We start from the raw sequence: 21,171 nt of genomic DNA on the forward strand, positions 1-21,171 counted from the left end.
CATACTTGACTGTATGTTTGTTTATTCCATGTGTAACTCTGTGTTGTTGTTTGTGTCGTACTGCTTTGCTTTATCTTGGCCAGGTCGCAGTTGTAAATGAGAACTTGTTCTCAACTGGCCTACCTGGTTAAATAAAGGTGAAATAAAAACATTAAAACTAAAGGCACATCTCAATAGGTGGTCCAGGTAAGTCATGACAAAGCACAAGTAAAAATGTTTTACCCTTTAGTTTGTGGTGTACTTTACTGTACTTATACATCACTGGATGACATCTTGAAATACTTGATTGGAAACCTAATCCTGCTAATCTCAGTACAGTTGAACAGTTGAACAATCAATATTAACAGGCCATTAAGTGTACAATGCTGAGGAAAACACAGAACATGCAATCATACATTCTGACATTGGCAAATTTACTTACATTGATGTTTTTGATGTAGTTTGAGGTTACAGAGAACTGTGAAACTTTTACCACACAGCACACAACTAAATGGCTTTTGTCCACTGTGAAATCGCTCATGTGTTTGGCAGTTGTCCTGCCTTGCAAACCTCTTGCCACAGAGTCTGCAACTGAAAGGTCTCTCACCCGTGTGAACACTCTGATGTGACTTAAGTCTTTGTTTCTGAGTAAAACTTTTCCCACACTCAAGACATCTGTATGGCTTGACTCCAGCATGAGAGTGTTGGTGTGCTTCAAGTTGACAATGGCGGTGGAAGCTCTTTCCACACAATGAGCAGATTAACACTTTTTGGTTTGGTACAGCTCTCCAAACATTTACCAACCTCTTTGTTTTCAATCTGTTCTTATTAAGAATATGCTCTTGGTTGTGTGAGTGAGACTCTGATGTAATCTCAGTTGCTCTCAAGAGCCCTTGTGAAGAAGGTCCTGGCTGCTGCATTCTGGGATGTAAAATCAAGCCCTCCCTCACAACAGGATGCAAAGTATCTCTGTACTGCCCCTGCACAACATGTATGGACTCAGACATGGCATCGTCATGATACACAGGATGCCTCTCAGGCTCTACTTTCAGTGGGACAGTGCTGAATATGTCATCCAGTGGTTTCCCTACAATGGACAAAGAGTTACAGGAAGGATGGGATGGGATGGGAGCGGGATATTGATCTGCCTGAGATGAGAACATCTGTAAGCATCTCCCTGTAGAGTAAGACCCATCTGGGTGGCCAGAATTATTCCCACTTAGTCCTTGTGTAACAGAGGACCACAGCTGACTATCTCTCTCGTCCATTCTAAAGTCCACACTGTCTGTGATTCCTGGATCTTGTATGGTTCCCTGGGCTACATGTTCTTCCACCTGCTCTGCTTTCACCAGAAACTCCAGTCCACCCCTCGCCTCTTCAAGGTGTCCAGAACGCTGCAACTCATTGAAGCTCTCTACTGGGTCCTCTACAGGCATGGTTTGGCCTTTTTGGTTCTCTTCATCACCTGGAAGTAGAGTAATTGTAAAGTCAAATAAGCATTAAAACAACACCTTGAACAATGCAAAATAACCTGACTTGATAGCACCAAATGTCAGCATGCCTCGGGTGTATTTACAACAAGGGGTGTGGTCCTTTGTAGCTCAGTTGGTAAAGCATGGTGCTTGTAGCGTCAGGGTAGTGGGTTCGATTCCCAGACACCCATGCAAAAAAATATATGCATGCATGACTAAGCTGCTTTGGATAAGAGTCTTCTAAATGGCATGTATATATATATTATTACATACTGCATATTGCTTTCAATTGTATCTGTGGGAAGCCAGAAGTTACAACAGACCTGTTTAACCCAATGCTTGCTGTTGCTAGCTAATTTGTCCCGGGATATAAACATTGAGTTGTTATTTTACCTGAAATGCACAAGGACCTCTACTCCGACAATGATTCCGGCACATAAAACGGCCAACCAAATCGTTTCTAGTCATCTCTCCTTCTTCCAGGCTTTTTCTTGTTTAACTTATATGGTGATTGCATCTAAACTTTCATTGTGTTACCACAACTACCGGAAAAACAGTTCGTCTTTCAGTCACCCACGTGGGTATAACCAATGAGGAGATGGCACGTGGGTACCTGCTTCTATAAACCAATGAGGAGATGGGAGAGACAGGACTTTCAGCGCGATCTGCCATCAGAAACAGGAATGAGTTCTATTTTAGTCCTTGGTTGCGCAGGCGCTCGTTGGCGCGCGCGAGCAGTGTGGGTGCATTAATTGAATAACATGGATTTCTAAATTTAATTTGCGACGCTTGTGCACGCGACGTGTCCGGTCTGGTCAGCATGTTAGACCCTCACCAAAACACACGTAACATTTTTCACAAGCTACACAAGTTATTAGATGCTAAGCTCCAAGCTCATCATCAAGCTCGAGACCCTGGGTCTCGACCCCGCCCTGTGCAACTGGGTACTGGACTTCCTGACGGGCCGCCCCCAGGTGGTGAGGGTAGGCAACAACATCTCCATCCCGCTGAACCTCAACACTGGGGCCCCACAAGGGTGCGTTCTGAGCCCTCTCCTGTACTCCCTGTTCACCCACGACTGCGTGGCCACGCACGCCTCCAACTCAATCATCAAGTTTGCGGACGACACAACAGTGGTAGGCTTGATTACCAACAACGACGAGACGGCCAACAGGGAGGAGGTGAGGGCCCTCGGAGTGTGGTGTCAGGAAAATAACCTCACACTCAACGTCAACAAAACTAAGGAGATGATTGTGGACTTCAGGAAACAGCAGAGGGAACACCCCCCTATGACATTATTCATCTCATATGTATACGTATATACTGTACTCTATATCATCTACTGCATCTTTATGTAATACATGTATCACTAGCCACTTTAACTATGCCACTTTGTTTACATACTCATCTCATATGTATATACTGTACTCGATACCATCTACTGCATCTTGCCTATGCTGCTCTGTACCATCACTCATTCATATATCTTTATGTACATATTCTTTATCCCCTTACACTTGTGTGTATAAGACAGTAGTTTTGGAATTGTTAGTTAGATTACTTGTTGGTTATTACTGCATTGTCGGAACTAGAAGCACAAGCATTGCTACACTCGCATTAACATCTGCTAACCATGTGTATGTGACAAATATGATTTGATTTGATTTAAGGGGTTATTCTACATAGAAAATCACAGGAAATCCCAGGACATAGTGTCTAATACTTTAACAAGCTCACAACTATAGTTTTCACTGCCTAGTTGGATATTCATTTCCCAGTGAGAAAACACATTTCTGTACTTACAGCATTAATATCAATGAATTTTTAAATCTGGATTTGCTTTGGCGGACCTTTTATTGACAGTCAATAAAACTCACGGATGCAACTATTTGTCAAATTGTTTTATGTTCTACTTATACACCGGGTTGGTCTTATCCTGAATGCTGAATGATTAAAACCGCATTCTGCCTGTGTCTATTACACAAGTTACCACCAGCTAAATCAATGACGTTAAAATGCCTATTTACTCTGTTCCATCTGACTGTGCAATCCGCTGTCTCATCAACCTAGCCAGGCAATTTATAAACGTAATATCCACTATAAAAAGCATCTAGACATTATCTCACATTTCTTTTAGACTATCATTTAGATTTCAACAGCAGGGATTTGTCTGTCGATTGTTTCCATATTCAAATTCTATCTCCAGCTGTCCCATAGTAATGAACGAGTCGGGACGAGACAGTGTTTCTCAGGCAGTCGAAATCATGAATTAGCTGGCATCCTTTTTATGGATACAATGGAAAGCAACGCTAGTGTATGTACATTTACCCGCGTTGCTAAAAGCACATACTCTTACCTTTTTGTGGAGTCCCACTCCCAACCTGGATTTCCTCAGCATGTTGCCTGTCATTTGTCACTCGTGTTGCTGCTTCTCGTTGAGCTTTCCTCAATTCTCTTTCCATCAGCTGTAAACTATTTTGAAGCCCTTCTATCTCATTTTCTTTCCGACACATTTCAAGCCGTAGCACGACGGTGCCCTCGTCTACAAGTTTGGTTATTTCTGCAACTGCTGCCTTTGATAGCACATCCATGATTGCAGCTATTTGTGTACTGAAAGAAACAGTGTTAGACATTGTTCTTCAAATAAAATCACTGCTGTTATACAAAAACGAATATGTAGTGCTAGTGCCTCTGGGAAATGTTTATAACAGAATCGTTTCGACAACTGTACAGCTTATCGAAACTGGCAAGCCACATTGTTTGGTAAAAAAAGAAGTCAGGAAAGATGGATAACGGAAATGACGACAAAGGTTTTCCCTAAACTTCTTCTTCGGTGAGGTTTAACGGAGGTTGGCATCCAATACATTACATTACCGCATCCAACTGAACTATTTTTTACTTAACTAGGCAAGTCAATCCTGAAGAACAAGGTCTTATTTACAATGACGGACTACGGGGGAACAATGGGTAAACTGCCTTATTCAGGGCCAGAATGACAGATTTAACCTTGTCAGCTTGGAGATTCGATCCAGCAACCTTTTAGCTACTGGCACAATGCTCTAACCACTAGTCTACCTGCTGCCCCACTACACCTTGTGATACAAAATGTGCAAGGGGAACCAGAAAAAAATAGTATATATTTTTAATTACCCTACCAACTAACCAACTACTCATCTAAACCCAACACCTTATTCCACTACTTTAACCCAATCTGAATCAGGTCAACAGCCTGAGGCAGTGGCGATTTTAGGATGTAAAAATGGGTGGGGGAAAAAAACAAAAGTGGGATGGATGCATGCCAGCAATGCCACAACACTAAACAATACATTAATTGTACTATAACGGTGACAAACGGTGCCCACAAACAGCCTACATAAAGCTGACCCAACAGCAGTCTCAACATCTTACCACTGCTACACCTGGCTATCAGCAGATTCTTGTCTGGCAGCAAAACAGTTCATTCAGCCTCATTTACTGCCTTTAAAAAAAACATAGCTGATATGGCTGACTTGCTTAAACAAATGTGGCTTCTAATGACAATTAAGATGTACAAACTATGGCATAAAGTGGACGAGAAGCAGATAAGAGGCAATCCGTAATTTCAAGTAAGACATTAATGAGCAAGCTAGGACGGACGTAGGCAATATAACTATTTGTTTAGCACCTTTTAAACGTACAGCGAGAAACTTCAGAACATAGGCCGTTCTTACAGTGTTCTCCCTGTACACCAAGTCAGAACCGTAAGATAAATAAAGGAGGCATATAAACAGACAATGAAAGTTCTTACAATATTCAATGATTACATTTCTCTAAACCGGGTTATAGACTACGTGTGCACTACCAAGTCAGAACAGTAGGTGAAATTAAGAGGGGTAAATAGACCAAATTATTAGGTTGAGGCACATGGGCTACTAACATCTTCCTACACAACATACACTTAGTATTACTTTCTTAGCTACAGTATACATATCTCCCTGGCATATTACATAATTTATGCAGCAGCATACAATACATTTTTTTTGACTCACCTTGTTGTGCTGTGCTCACTTGAACAGGAGGGTGGTGTGGTGGTCCTTCGAGGGCAAATTTTGTCCTCAAAGTCTGGCATTCTCTGGATTTATGTTGCTTTCAAAATACTGGGAACTCAGGTCGAATCATGATGACGTCATTGATCTTCAGGTCGTAGCTCTAGAAAGAGCCTGGATTTACAATTCAGAGTTGGATGACCATTCAAAACTTATTTTCCCAGTTGGAGCTTATTTATTTCTTGACTTCCCAGTTGTCTTGGACTTGCTGAAGTCAAGTTTTCACAGTTCCAAGTTAATAGTTGTTTTGAGCGCGGCACAAATCATGCTTCATTGACAGCATGGCCAATGTTGAATGACTATCATTTTACATTTGGAAAAGAGCACCTTAATCCCAGATTTGGCATCACACAGCCACTCCACTGAATAACAGGCTAATGTTTGCTTTGCAATGCTTGCAGTTGATGTTAGCCACTGTCACTGATTCCTTCCAAACCACTCATTGTTGAATTTGTGATTTCCAACTTGTTGTTTAAAGTTTAAGATTTTGAAAGTATGATGTTGACATGATCAGTCCAATCAAAGCTACTGTACATATAACGTGATTTGACGTAATTTTATCTGTGGCCAATGACCTTGAGCCTTCTTGGATGGGCTCTTCTAATGTAACTCTATGGCAGCACCCAAGGTGCTAGGATTTTGTAGCTCTCCCCTTAGACTTGGCAGTGCTGTAGTGTCCCCATGAGTGACAGAACACTGAGCCAATCACGGCGCAACACTCCTTATTTTCTACTTGCTTGCCCTACCACAGAACACACTGAGCTCAAACTCGGCATTGCCCACCTCCTTGCTTGTTCTGCCCACTATGCTTAATTTTCTCCCACTGTAAACTACACAGATTAACTTTCTTGGGTTAGTTATACACAATTTTTCTACCACTCAATAAATGCTGTAACAAATGTTCCCTCAAATCTTTTGTTGCACGGAGTAAATTTTAGGTCTTGTGAGCGAAACTTTGAACATTGGGAGAATTCTGTGCAACTTCCGGCATGTTTTTACAGTGTACCCTTACAGTTTTAGACAGTAGCAAATAGGCTTTTGTGGCCTTTTGAGCATAATGTAGGCCTACCAACAAATCAAATGGAGCAAATCCCATACCATTCACATGAAATAGCTTTTGATTTCTATGATATAGCTTACAGTATGAGGTGTTCAATGCAGGCCTAAATTGCATGAGACTTATAAAAACGTTTTTACCATATGAAGGTCTTGACGTTAATTCATTTTTTTTTAACATGGTCTGTAACACTATGGGCCAAATAGGTGACTGTGCATTGCATTGTAATTGTGTTGAATGACGCAAGAAACCACTTTAGAAAATAAAATGTATTTTTATTACCAAACAGAGAATTAGACAATATAGGCTACCCCTCTGTCTATTGGCGTATTTGCATATTCAAACCTGTCTCAAAATACAACACTGCCCCTTTAATTAATTAATACATAAGCTTTTTACCTGACTGGCTTTTCAAAGACTACTTTTTTTAATTGAACGTTTATTTAACTAGGCAAGGCAGCTTGAAATGTAGCCTACACATTTTGTGAATTTATCAATTTTGCATAGGATGGCAGGCCTGTCAACTCCTGTACACTCTTGTCATCGTTCTTGAAACTTGCTTGATTAATGGACAGCCGATCTACCTTTATTTTGCAGGATTTTGCTTTATTTTTCTCTCTCTCTTAGATGATCGATCTCGGTCAGCAGAGATGTACGTTCAACAGCAGATATGTACTAAACTTAATATTCTCTCAGGTCATCAACAGGCATTTTAGCGTTTTCTTGCAGATTCGCTGATCGCAAGTGCCCTCCTCTTTACCCCCTTAATCTCCATCTCCTGTCTGGTTTAAAATGTATTTAGGTTGTAGTGACAGGTTTCTTTATGACTGGATGTAAGGCGGGCGAAGACAGATGGCAGGTAGTCTAAGCTCAGGAGTTGGCATCAACTAAACCAGGTATTCCCAAACTGGGGTACGTGTACCCCCAATGCCGTCGGAGCTACGCCATATAAAAATGTGATTCACATAATTTTTTATTTTTTAATTAGTCACATTATCAAACAGTCCATTTATATTTTACAACAGGGCTATACATTTGGGTGAGTTTTTTTTAATCGCCTGAGTAGCCTCTTCTCACTGCCAAAAATAAAATGAAGCCATCTAGTGTTCAGCAAAATAACACAATGTCAAATACAGGTAGCCTAGTTAAATAATAAACATCCAATCACAAAAACCGTTACTCTCTCGCGGGAATTCCACTAACGGTCCGTATGTAGCCAAATGTAGCAGCTGCTCATTCCGTTTGGTCGAAAATGGATAAATGATTAAAAAAAGTAAGGCCTGCGTCTATAGAGACTCATACCAACTCTACTGGTAGTACTGCTACAACCAGTAGTACTACACCTGCACCTGTCGACGACACACGTTGTTTTGCTTCCAGGAGCACATCCAGTGCTAGCATCAGTAATTCTACATTTGTTGTTAACCCAGCTAGCATGGACACTGACAGTTGTGAATCTGATGCAGCCGAAGACCTACTTTCCTCTTACCCGGGACAGCACCGAACAACAGACAGGGACATTGGACCATCGAAGAGGTGCAAATATGATAACTACATTGATTTGGGGTTAACTTATATTGGGAGTCGTGCCTTTCCTCAGTCAAAAATATTGAGTGAGAATTAAGACGACTTTCAGAGTAGTAAGACATGTATAACAGCAACAGATACCATTAATCAGAAGGGGCTAGAAGCATCTTATACGGTGAGCTACTGAGTGGCTAGGACAGGCAAGCCCCATACCATTGTGGAGGACTTAATTATTCCTGCTGCCATAGATATGGCTGAGACAATGTGGGGGGGAAAGGCCCCCAAAAAACTATACAGACAAATGCCTTAATCAAACAACACCGTTTAACGACGCATCAGTGACATGGCAGGAGATGTTTTGAAACAATTACTGCGTCGCATACAAGCCAGTGAATTCTATGTGTTACAGCTGGATGAGTCAACAGATGTGGCGGGCCTGGCACAGCTCCTGGTATATGTCCGTTACGTTTATGGGGGGGTCAATTAAAGAATACATCCTCTTCTGGAAACCAGGACAACAGGAGCAGATATTTTTAATGTACTGGACAGCTTTGTGACATCAAATGGACTTTGGTGGGCAAGATGTGTTGGGACAAAGTGGAGTGGTAATGCACATGCAAGCAGTTGCTCCGGACGCCACTTAGGTCCACTGCAGCATCCACCGAGAGGCTCTTGCTGCCAAGGGAATGCCCTGACAGTTTGAAAGACATTTTGGACACAACAGTGAAATGTTTAACTTTGTTAAGGCAAGGCCCCTGAACTCTCATATTTTCTGCACTATGCAATGATATGGGCAGCGACCATGTAACGCTTTTACAACATACAGAAGTGCGCTGGTTATCAAGGGTCAAAGTATTGACACATTTTTTTTTTAAATTGATAGACGAGCTTCAAGTTCTTTACTGACCATCATTTTCATTTGTCTGACCACTTGCATGATGACGAGTTTCTCACACGACTGGCCCATCTGGGTGATGGGACATTTTTTTAGCTTCTAGGAATTGTGTACAGATCCTTGCAACATGTGGCTGTGTATTATCATGCTGAAGTGATCAGGATCTCGTCACGGTATCTCTGTGCATTCAAATTGCCATCGATAAAATGCCATTTTTTTTGTCCATAGCTTATGCCTGTGGAACCATTGTGAAATGGCTAGCAAGTTAGCGGGGTGCGCGCTAATAGCGTTTCAATCGGTGACGTTACTCGCTCTGAGACCTTGAAGTAGTTGTTCCCCTTGCTCTGCAAGGGCTGCTGCTTTTGTGGAGCGATGGGTAACGATGCTTCAAGGGTGGCTGTTGTCTATGTGTGCAGAGGGTCTGTGGTTCAAGCCCAGGTAGGGGCGAGGAGAGGGACAGAAGCCGCAGGAAGAATCTATTTTACAAGAGAGCCCTGTACACATTACAATAAAAACTGAATATTGAAACATCAACAGATATAAAACAATATAATATAAGTTACAAATCACATAGCCAGATAGCAGCTGCCTAATTACATTGATATGCTATGAAATGTCTCACAAGCGTATTATGAAAGCTAGCTAACTAGATTTTGGTTTAGATAAAGAAATGTATACTTTACAAAAATATAAACTCAACATGTAAAGTGTTGATCCCATGTTTCATGAGCTGAAATAAGGGTGCTGAAAAATGTCCATTTCCACAGAAAGCGTATCTCTCTCAAATTCTGTGCACAAAATTGGTTACATCCCTCTCAAGTTGATTGAGCATTCAATTGGCATGATGACTGCAGGAATGACCACCAGAGCTGTTGACAGAGAATTGAGTGTTCATTTCTCTACCATAAGCCACCTTCAATGTCGTTTTAGAGAATTTGGTAGTACATCCAACCTGCCTCACAACTGCAGTCCATGTGTATAATGTTGTGTGGGCGAGCGGTTCGCTGATTTTAATGTTGTGAACAGACTGCCCCATGGTGGTGGGGTTATGGTATGGGCAGGCATAAGCTACTGACAACGAATACGATTGCATTTTATAAATGGCAATTTGAATGCACAGAGATACCCTGGCGATATCAGAGCGCATGCGCAGACCAGCTGGCCGGTGTGTTTACGGACATATTCAATCAATCCCTATACCAGTCTGCTGTTCCCACATGCTTCAAGAGGGCCACCATTGTTCCTGTTCCCAAGAAAGCTAAGGTAACTGAGCTAAACGACTACCGCCCCGTAGCACTCACATCCGTCATCATGAAGTGCTTTGAGAGACTAGTCAAGGACCATATCACCTCCACCCTACCTGACACCCTTGACCCACTCCAATTTGCTTACCGCCCAAATAGGTCCACAGACGATGCAATCTCAACCACACTGCACACTGCCCTAACCCATCTGGACAAGAGGAATACCTATGTGAGAATGCTGTTCATCGACTACAGCTCGGCATTCAACACCATAGTACCCTCCAAGCTCGTCATCAAGCTCGAGACCCTGGGTCTCGACCCCGCCCTGTGCAACTGGGTACTGGACTTCCTGACGGGCCGCCCCCAGGTGGTGAGGGTAGGCAACAACATCTCCTCCCCGCTGATCCTCAACACTGGGGCCCCACAAGGGTGCGTTCGGAGCCCTCTCCTGTACTCCCTGTTCACCCACGACTGCGTGGCCATGCACGCTCCAACTCAATCATCAAGTTTGCGGACGACACAACAGTGGTAGGCTTGATCACCAACAACGACGAGACGGCCTACAGGGAGGAGGTGAGGGCCCTCGGAGTGTGGTGTCAGGAAAATAACCTCACACTCAACGTCAACAAAACTAAGGAGATGATTGTGGACTTCAGGAAACAGCAGAGGGAACACCCCCATCCACATCGATGGAACAGTAGTGGAGAGGGTAGCAAGTTTTAAGTTCCTCGGCATACACATCACAGACAAACTGAATTGGTCCACTCACACAGACAGCATCGTGAGGAATGCGCAGCAGCGCCTCTTCAACCTCAGGAGGCTGAAGAAATTCGGCTTGTCACCAAAAGCACTCACAAACTTCTACAGATGCACAATCGAGAGCATCCTGGCGGGCTGTATCACCGCCTGGTATGGCAACTGCACCGCCCTCAACCGTAAGGCTCTCCAGAGGGTAGTGAGGTCTGCACAACGCATCACCGGGGGCAAACTACCTGCCCTCCAGGACACCTACACCACCCGATGCTACAGGAAGGCCATAAAGATCATCAAGGACATCAACCACCCGAGCCACTGCCTGTTCACCCCGCTGCCATCCAGAAGGCGAGGTCAGTACAGGTGCATCAAAGCTGGGACCGAGAGACTGAAAAACAGCTTCTATCTCAAGGCCATCAGACTGTTAAACAGCCACCACTAACATTGAGTGGCTACTGCCAACACACTGTCAATGACACTGACTCTACTCCAGCCACTTTAATCATGGGAATTGATGGGAAATGATGTAAATATATCACTAGCCACTTTAAACAATGCTACCTTATATAATGTTACTTACCCTACATTGTTCATCTCATATGCATACGTTGATACTGTACTCTATATCATCGACTGCATCCTTATGTAATACATGTATCACTAGCCACTTTAACTATGCCACTTGGTTTACATACTTATCTCATATGTATATACTGTACTCGATATCATCTACTGTATCTTGCCTATGCTGCTCTGTACCATCACTCATTCATATATCCTTATGTACATATTCTTTATCCCCTTACACTGTGTATGACAGTAGTTTTTTTGGGGGATTGTTAGTTAGATTACTTGCTCGTTATTACTGCATTGTCGGAACTAGAAGCACAAGCATTTCGCTACACTCGCATTAACATCTGCTAACCATGTGTATGTGACAAATAAAATTTGATTTGATTTGATATCCTGATCGCTTCAGCATGATAATACACCGCCACATGTTGCAAGGATCTGTACACAATTCCTAGAAGCTAAAAACGTCCCAGTTCTTCCATGTTCTGCATACTCCCCAGGCACGTCACCCATTGAGCATGTTTGGGATGCTTTGGATCATTGTGTACCACATCGTGTTCCAGTTTCCGCTAATGTCCAGCAACATCCCACAACCATTACCCCAGATTGACTTAATTTCTGCTGTGCTGATGTTGGCTGATCAGATAGCTCCCTCTTTGAAGTGAAGGGGAAAACCAATAGAATGGCATCACTTTTCAACGTTTGATGACCTGGCAACCATATAAATTGAGACTTCAGTGCCATTTTCAAAATCCTTTGGCTTAAAGTGCTGGCTAAAAACACAGACATTTTAATATTTCTCACACCTCCATGGGGAGGTCCTTCACCTCGCGAAATCACCATGAATTCTGGATATTAGGGTTTGATTACAACCAGGGTAATGTAGCTGGCCCGTTTCTACCGGTGAGATGCAGAAACGCTCGTAGTGGCATGTATTGAGGAAATTCACAACTTTTTTCTCAGAGAGTATTCAGACCCCTTCACAATTTCCACATTTTGTTATGTTACAGCCTTATTCTAAAATGTATTACATTTTTTTTGTTATAAACTGAAATTACATTTATATAAGCATTCAGACCCTTTACTCAGTACTTTGTTAAAGCACCTTTGGCAGTGATTATAACCTTGACTCTTCTTGGGTATGACACTACAATCTTGGCACACCTGTATTGGGGGGGGTTCTCCCATTTTTTCCCCTGCGGATCCTCTCAAGCTCTGTCAGGTTGGATGTGGAGCTTTTCTGCACAGCTATTTTCCGGTCTCTCCAGAGATGTTCGATCAGGCTCAAGTCCAGGCTTTGGCTGGGCCACTCAAGGACATTCAGGTGAACCTTCACCCCAGTCTGAGGTCCTGAGCGCTTTGGAGCAGGTTTTCATCAAGGATCTTCCTGTACTTAGCTCTCTTCTTCTTTCCTTTGATCCTGACTAGTCTCAGTCTCTACTGCAGAAAAACATCCCCTCAGCATGATGCTGCCACCACCATGCTTTACCGTAGGGATGGTGCCAGGTTTCCTCCAGACGTGACGCTTGGCATTCAGGCCAAAGAGTTCAATCTTGGTTTCATCCGACCAGAGAATATTGTTTCTCATGGTCTGAGTTCTTTAGGTGGCTTTTGGCAAACTCCAAGTGGGCTGTCATCTGCCTTTTACTGAAGAGTGGCTTCCATCTGGGCACTCTACCATAAAGGGCTGATAGGTGGAGTGCTGCAGAGATGGTTGTCCTTCTGAAAGGTTATTCCATCTCCACAGAGGAACTTTGGAGCTCTGTCTGAGAGACCATCGGGTTCTTGGTCACCTCCCTGACCAAGGCCCTTCTCCCCCAATTGCTCAGGTTGCCGGGCGACCAGCTCTAGGAAGAGTCTTGTTGGTTCCAAACTTCTTCCATTTAAGAATGATGGAGGCCACTGTGTTCTTGGGGACCTTCAATGCCGCAAAAATCTTTTGGTACCTTTCCCCAGATCTTTGCCTCGACAATCCTGTCTCAGAGTTCTACGGACAATTCCTTTGACCTCATGGATTGTTTTTTTCTCTGACATCCACTGTCAACTATGGGACCTTATACAGACAGGTATGTGCCTTTCCAAATCATGTCAAATCAATGGAATTTTCCACAAGTGGACTCCAAGTTGTAGAAATATCTCAAGGATGATCAATGGAAACAGGATGCACCTGAAATCACCTGAGTCTCATAACAAAGGATCTGAATACTTATGTAAATAAGGCATCTGTTTATTTTACTTTGCAAAATCTAAAACCACTTTTTTTCTTTGTCATTATGAGGTATTGTGTATAGATTGAGGAAAACGTTATTTGATCTATTTAAATTAACAAAATGTGGATAAAGTCAAGGGGTCTGAATACTTTACGAATGCACTGTGTTAACATATGAATGGAAATATATAGTGAAAGAGCAGTGGTGAATGTCAGAATTTTTCAACATGGACTCAGGGGAATTTGTATTATTCAGTATGATGTTACATTATGAATATAATAGTTGTTGTACAGTATCATACAAATTAGATGATGTATAATAATCATACGTCTTACCCGGAAGTACCGAATTGGATGATGTAACTTGTTATACATCATGGGGCCTACTGGTTAGAGCGTTGGGCTAGTAAACGAAAGGTTGCTGGATCGAATCCCCAAGCTGACAATGTAAAAATCTGTCGTTCTGCCCCTGAACAAGGCAGTTAACCCACTGTTTCCCGGTAGGCCGTCATTGTAAATAAGAATTTGTTCTTAACTGACTTGCTTAGTTTAATAAAAGGTATTTAAAAAAATACATATTGGAGGACGTATTTATCTGAGACCAGGTTGCTTGTTGCGCTGTAACAACAAAGAATAATTATGGAAAGAATCTACTTAGGCAGTTACGGGAAATATAAAGATAATGATTAGGTGAATTAGCATAGGTTAGAGAAATGGGTTACGTTTCGAATAAAACGAACATGCAACCTTTGTATTGCTAGACCAGCAATTTGGGGGTGTTCCTGCAGTAGCCATCATCTTGGAGGTGCTCAGAAATACATAAAGTACATGATTGATGCCACAATACTGATGATGGGTCAACTCCTATAGATCTGTTATAACCCATGACTGCAAATAGTCGGCTTAGCCTTAGCTAAATCACATTTGGCACATCATTGTGCACCTGTTATTACAGATAATGTAAAATATCGAGGCAAAAATTACAGACAGTAGCTCAATTGAGTGAACATGAATTTGATTTCAACATATTGAAGTATAAAATATGCCATTTAGCAAACGCATTTATCCAAAGTGATTCACAGTCATGTGTGCATTCGAGTGGAGGCTGGTAGGAGGAGCTATAGGAGGACGGCTCATTGTAATGGCTGGAATGGAATTATTGGAAAAGAGTCAAACATGCGTGCTTGATACCACTCCATTTGTTCCATTTCAGCCAGTACAATGAGCTGTCCTCCTATAGTTCCTCCCACCAGCCTCCAATGGTGCATACATTTTTAGTATGGGTGGTCCCAGGAATCTAACCAAAGCCTATAATCCTACTGTATTTATCTTTTAATGCAGTCATCGGTTTTCATTTGAAGCATCTTTTCGACTTTCGCTTATTTGCAACAATTGAAAAGACATTGGCAACTTAGTATGTGTGGTCGATTTCGTTCTGAAGTTATCGTCGGTCACAGAGATAAACATCTTGATTCTATGTTTTGCAGAGATATTCAGTGTATAAAGTGACACAGAAGGGGGGGGGAAAGCATCTAATGACGCACTTAGCTGTTCTACCAGTGGTCTGAGGCAGTCGGTAAATAATGAGCATTTTCAAGTGCAACTTTAGTTAACGATGGTTTTGGGAAACAGCGCAGAAGTTTAATGATGCTCCTATGAAGGTTTTAACGATGAACTCAGCCTTAAGAGGCTTTTGGGAAATCAGACCTAGAGCAGACGCCAAGTCAAAATAAGCCTTTAATGCATCCTTCTGACAGTCGCACTTGGGAGTGGACACCTACAGTGGCTACAACAGGAAGAAACAATTTGGCTATTATTAGTCATGTCAAAACCAACACGATACAAAATTCTCAAGCAATAATGTTAATCATGCAATTTAAGTTACATAGTCAGCCTAGCTTACTGTCGAACTGTGTGGCAACAGTTCAACTATCTGTAAACAAAAATAGGGGTTCATTGACAGTTGTCAAAAAGCACAGTTTCACATTTTGTTGCATTGTACTTACACTGAAGTCATTGAAGAAATTTTAAAGATGTTTTACAATGCAATCAAATGTCAAATTTATTTTCAACCCCAAAATGCACTAGCTCAAACTGCTGCTATGATCACAAAAATTCATCGTAACTACAGGAGCATATGCGCAAGGAAATTCAAGCTATCATGCAACTATTGCTCTCTTGGTGAGGCAAAGAAAATACTTAATTCATCATTTAGAAACCAGTGTCATGTTGGAAACCTAAACCTGCTAATCTCAGTACATGGCTCAACAATCGATATTAACAGTTCATTAAGTGTCCAACACTGAGAAATACACTTTGCATGTTGTAATCTTACATTCTGACATTGGCAAATTTACATTGATGTTTTTGATGTAGTTTGAGATTACTGAGAACTGTGAAACTTTTACCACACTGAACACAATTAAATGGCTTTTGTCCACTGTGAAATCGCTCATGTCTTTGGCAGTTGTCCTGCCTTGTAAACATCTTGCCACAGAGTCTGCAACTGAAAGGTCTCTCACCCGTGTGAACACTCTGATGTGACTTAAGTCTTTTTTTCTGAGTAAAACTTTTCCCACACTCAAGACATCTGTATGGCTTGACTCCAGCATGAGAGTGTTGGTGTGCTTCAAGTTGACAATGGCGGTGGAAGCTCTTTCCACACAATGAGCAGATGAACACTTTTTGGTTTGGTACAGCTCTCCAAACATTTACCAACCTCTTTGTTTTCAATCTGTTCTTATTAAGAATATGCTCTTGGTTGTGTGAGTGAGACTCTGATGTAATCTCAGTTGCTCTCAAGAGCCCTTGTGAAGAAGGTCCTGGCTGCTGCAGTCTGGGATGTAAAATCAAGCCCTCCCTCACAACAGGATGCAGAGTATCTCTGTACTGCTCCTGCACAACATGTATGGACTCAGACATGGCATCGTCATGATACACAGGATGCCTCTCAGGCTCCACTTTCAGTGGGACAGTGCTGAATATGTCATCCAGTGGTTTCCCTACAATGGACAAAGAGTTACAGGAAGGATGGGATGGGATGGGAGCGGGATATTGATCTGCCTGAGATGAGAACATCTGTAAGCATCTCCCTGTAGAGTAAGACCCATCTGGGTGGCCAGAATTATTCCCACTTAGTCCTTGTGTAACAGAGGACCACAGCTGACTATCTCTCTCGTCCATTCTAAAGTCCACACTGTCTGTGATTCCTGGATCTTGTATGGTTCCCTGGGCTACATGTTCTTCCACCTGCTCTGCTTTCACCAGAAACTCCAGTCCACCCCTCGCCTCTTCAAGGTGTCCAGAACGCTGCAGCTCATTGAAGCTCTCTACTGGGTCCTCTACAGGCATGGCTTGGCCTTTTTGGTTCTCTTCATCACCTGGAAGTAGAGTAGACAGTTTATATAATTATTAGAAATTATAAAGTTAAAATATTGCTGCGAGCAACAATGAATGGAGTTCACAGGATGACAGAAAGGACACAAGATCATTTGGATAACAAACCAAGTAGTACAGCTGTGAGAGTATTGAAGTATTTTGGAACACTAATGTGGAGTGTACCAACTGAGATTTAAATCATTTACACAGACAGACATAATAAAAGTACCAGAAATCAAAGATGACCTCAATATACCAATACACTAATGCTGAAAATATTTCACAAAAGTTAACATAAACCAGTCAAACTGACCTCCTAATTGGTATATAAACTCAAAACATTAAGTAATGACTTAAGAATGATTACCTGCTGCATTCAAACATACAGCATTAAACTAAAGTTCACTTGCGTCATCCTTGTGATATTGAGAGATAAACATGGTAATGCTTTCACTGATTGCACTTAAAGATAGTCGCAGACTGCGCAAACAGCAGTACCTAAGGTTTTACATTATCCAGAAAAAAAGGTCCACTTTTCAATACATTCAGACCACATAATAGCGCAACAATGTGATTATACCGTTATTCTAAAAACAATATTTCACATTGTTTGTCTGCATTATTTAAATCAGCAACGAATCATTCTCAAATTCATTAGAGGCTAATTCAATGACTTTAAATACAAAATCTGGACTGAATCTGACATATGATTCATGGGATTATTGCAGATGATTTTGAGCATTAGCATTACATATGCAAATAATTAGTTAATAGTGTCCCTGTTCTTTGAGATATCAATACCAAATTCAGTGTGGTTCATCTTAGGGACGTACATGATAACGATGAACAGTTTTAAGTTGATAGGCCACTGTGGAGTGAATTTACAGTGGTTTTATAACTGAACACGTAAAATCTGATTATTGATTTGTCAATAACTCAGCCATCTTTTGACCAATCCTTTGTCTTAGTTTGAGAAAAGCTCATGTTAAGAGATGTACCATGGGCCTATTTTTATTTGGTCCGATGGTTCACGAGAAAAATATTTGAATAAATTGCATTTAATTATTAAATTTTATTTAATCAGGGGCGCCCAATTGAGACCAGGGTTATTTTCAAATGGTTCCATGAGGACATAAAATAAAAGATACAACTAGAAGATACTAGATAGAATAACAAGAACATTACATTAGAAAGTCAAACTTCACCCACAAATTATTGAAATGAATCAAAACAATTGCACACCTCAGTGATCTAATTTATCATCAGGGTTTTAAACTGCTCTAGTGGCACCAGGGAATCCAAATGTAATTCATTTTGTAAGTGATTCCAAAAATGTCAAGCGTTAAAACTAAAAGTGGATTTACCTAGTTCGGTGGAGACCCAAGGAATGTCAAGAGTTAACCAACCCTGTGAACAGGTTTGGTATCATGTTTTTATACTTTAACAATGAAGTTAAGTCAGAAGCTTGTAAAGTAGAGCTTTCTAAACAAAAAGGGAGTAATGAAGTGATCTTCAGGACTTTAATGAGTACCAGTAAACCCTTTGATGCATATTAGTATATTAGCGTATGTGCTAATATGCATCTACTGGTATAGTGTGGCCATCTACTGGTATAGAGTGGCACAGCAGTCTAAGGCACTGCATCTCAGTGCTAGAGGCGACACTGCAGTCCCTGGTACGAATCCAGGCTGAACCACATCCGGCTGTGATTGGTAGTCCCATAGGGGTCCTTGAGGCAAATCTGTTCAGCACGAGGAATGACATCTGCCTAAAAAAATCTAAGTATCTAGTTCAAAGGGACTCCCTAAAAACATACCAGCTATGACCGGAAGTGAATTTCCGTAGCAGGTTAAGAGAGCATTTTTAGCTAAGCCTAACTTAATTCTCTTAACCTCCTACGTTTATGCTCCTAACCAGCTACGAATACGTCACTTCTGGTTGGAACTGTATGAAGGTGGTGTGTTCTAAGGGAATCTCATAGGTCTAACGGGGCAACAGATATGTTTTAAGTGAGGCTGGTTATAATATGGCAATTGTGTCATTTCTTTAGACCATGGATTTTAGTTTCGATGTGGCAAATTAGGGGGGAAAAAGTTAACTCAAGCATAAATGATTTGATCAAAAAATAATAACAATAGGTTGCAAAGCTGTGAACCCATTATAAGGTATCAAACAAAACCGTGAACAGTGACAAAATAAGCTGACTTGATAGCACTAAATCGAGTCAGCTCGCCTCACCTTTTTGTGGAGTCCCACTCCCAACCCGAATTCCTTCAGCATGTTGCCTGTCATTTGCTACTCGTGCTGATACTTCGCTTTGAGCTTTCCGCAATTTTCTTTCCATCAGCTGTAAACTATTTTGAAGCCCTTCTATCTCATTTTCTTTCCGACACATTTCAAGCCGTAGCACGACGGTGCCCTCGTCTACAAGTTTGGTTATTTCTGCGACAGCTGCCTTTGCTAGCACATCCATGATTGCAGCTATTTGTGTACTGAAAGAAACAGTGTTAGACATTGTTTTCAAATAAAATCACCGTTATTACAAACGAATATGCAATGCTAGTGCCTCTGTGAAATGTTTATAACAATTGTTTCTACTACTGTACAGCTTGTCGAAGCTGGCAAGCAGCACTGTCTGTGAAAAAAATGTTCTCTTTCCAAACGCCGGATAACGGAAATGACGACAGAAAGGGTAACCGTAAACGTTCCAATAAATGCCCACATATGGGGCTAGTTGTGAAATGAATCAGAAAACACAAAAAATACAATTAGTTCTATGCCTATGACGTTTATTCACAAAAACGAATTAAAAGCAGGAAATGCATTGGTTTATAGAATTTATATAAATAATGGCACAAAACATCTCTAGGCAATGCTCATAAGTTATTACATTTGCTTGCTCATCCTTAACACCATGGTTATGCATGAGATGTGATACCTGAGATTTCCATACTTGAGTGTAAATTGACAACTCTTTGCAGATTTATTAAAAGTAATTTGAGGGAGAGCGTGTGGAGAGAGGAAGAGAAAGCGAGAGATCAGTTTCTGAGTAGCCCTGAATCTTAGTGGGACAGTTATAGTCTCAGGCTGATTTATTCACACAGTATAATTAATAATCAGATTAAGAGTCAATAGTCAGAGACTTCAATCCAAAGACAGAAATGAACAGACTTTTATTGCAGTCCAGACTAGTACACTCAAGTTAACCAACAGAATGTGCATACAGTATGTAGATGGAAGAATGGCCCTGGAAGGAATGGTGTCCGTTTTACGGTCTCCTGACCAATTTTGTGTATTTTTTGGTGCTTCCGCCATCGTTTCCTATGACCAAAAAGAGCTTCTGGACATCAGAACCTCGATTTAGACGAGGACTCCTAATTCAATGAGTCAGAGGTGAAAGACATATTGATTATCCCGGACCAGGCCATAATCCAACACTTGAAGCAGGCTGTTACGAATCCCTTTTGGCCCGACAGTCTGGGGGGGGGGATGGTAATGAGACCCGTAACATAACTCATGCAATTTATAGAGACAAAGTAAAAGTGTAAACGAAATAACCACGACAACTGAAACCTACCGTCAAACTCAGGGTTTATTAATAAACACACAGTAATGGGGGGGGACCCAAGGAAAGAAATAATAATATTCAAAAACACCCCTGGGCTAGACTAGCCTACTTTAACAACAGCTAACTAACCAAAAATACAGTGGGTGGTCCACCCAGTTCTAACTAGTGTAAATAACAAAGTTTACCTATGGGTAGTGTATGCCCATGGGCGACTTGTCTTGGTTCCCCCTTTTCCCACCAAGCAAACAAACAAACAAACAAACACCATAACCAAAAACAATACTCACAGGTGATGACAAAGTGCTATGGGGGTGCTCAAACAAAAGATAGCTCAATACATAGCAAGTGAAACAGAGCAATCTACAGACATGGCATTTACAGAGAGATTGAGCTCCAGAGCAAACAACTGACAGGGTTTTTAAACCAAGGGA

At 41.5% G+C, this 21,171-nt stretch overlaps 2 protein-coding genes across 2 annotated transcripts; both read right to left on the reverse strand.

The window, feature by feature from the left end:
• Positions 1 to 212: 212 nt before the first annotated feature.
• Positions 213 to 4,261, reverse strand: LOC121847495 (zinc finger protein 160-like). The gene is made up of 2 exons (XM_042328895.1): positions 3,808 to 4,261; positions 213 to 1,444 (listed from the first exon to the last, which is right to left on the reverse strand). The coding sequence occupies exons 1-2, from the start codon at positions 4,082 to 4,084 to the stop codon at positions 414 to 416; spliced, it is 1,308 nt and encodes a 435-aa protein (XP_042184829.1). The 5' UTR covers positions 4,085 to 4,261; the 3' UTR covers positions 213 to 413.
• Positions 4,262 to 15,513: 11,252 nt separating this feature from the next.
• On the reverse strand, positions 15,514 to 19,852 carry LOC112260718 (zinc finger protein 805). Its single transcript, XM_024436025.2, has 2 exons — positions 19,411 to 19,852; positions 15,514 to 17,174 (listed from the first exon to the last, which is right to left on the reverse strand). Exons 1-2 carry the CDS (start codon positions 19,685 to 19,687, stop codon positions 16,126 to 16,128), a joined length of 1,326 nt encoding a protein of 441 aa, XP_024291793.2. The 5' UTR covers positions 19,688 to 19,852; the 3' UTR covers positions 15,514 to 16,125.
• Between the last annotated feature and the right edge of the window lie 1,319 nt (positions 19,853 to 21,171).

Source organism: Oncorhynchus tshawytscha, linkage group LG10 (genome assembly GCF_018296145.1).
Source record: "Oncorhynchus tshawytscha isolate Ot180627B linkage group LG10, Otsh_v2.0, whole genome shotgun sequence".
Lineage (NCBI taxonomy): Eukaryota > Metazoa > Chordata > Actinopteri > Salmoniformes > Salmonidae > Oncorhynchus > Oncorhynchus tshawytscha.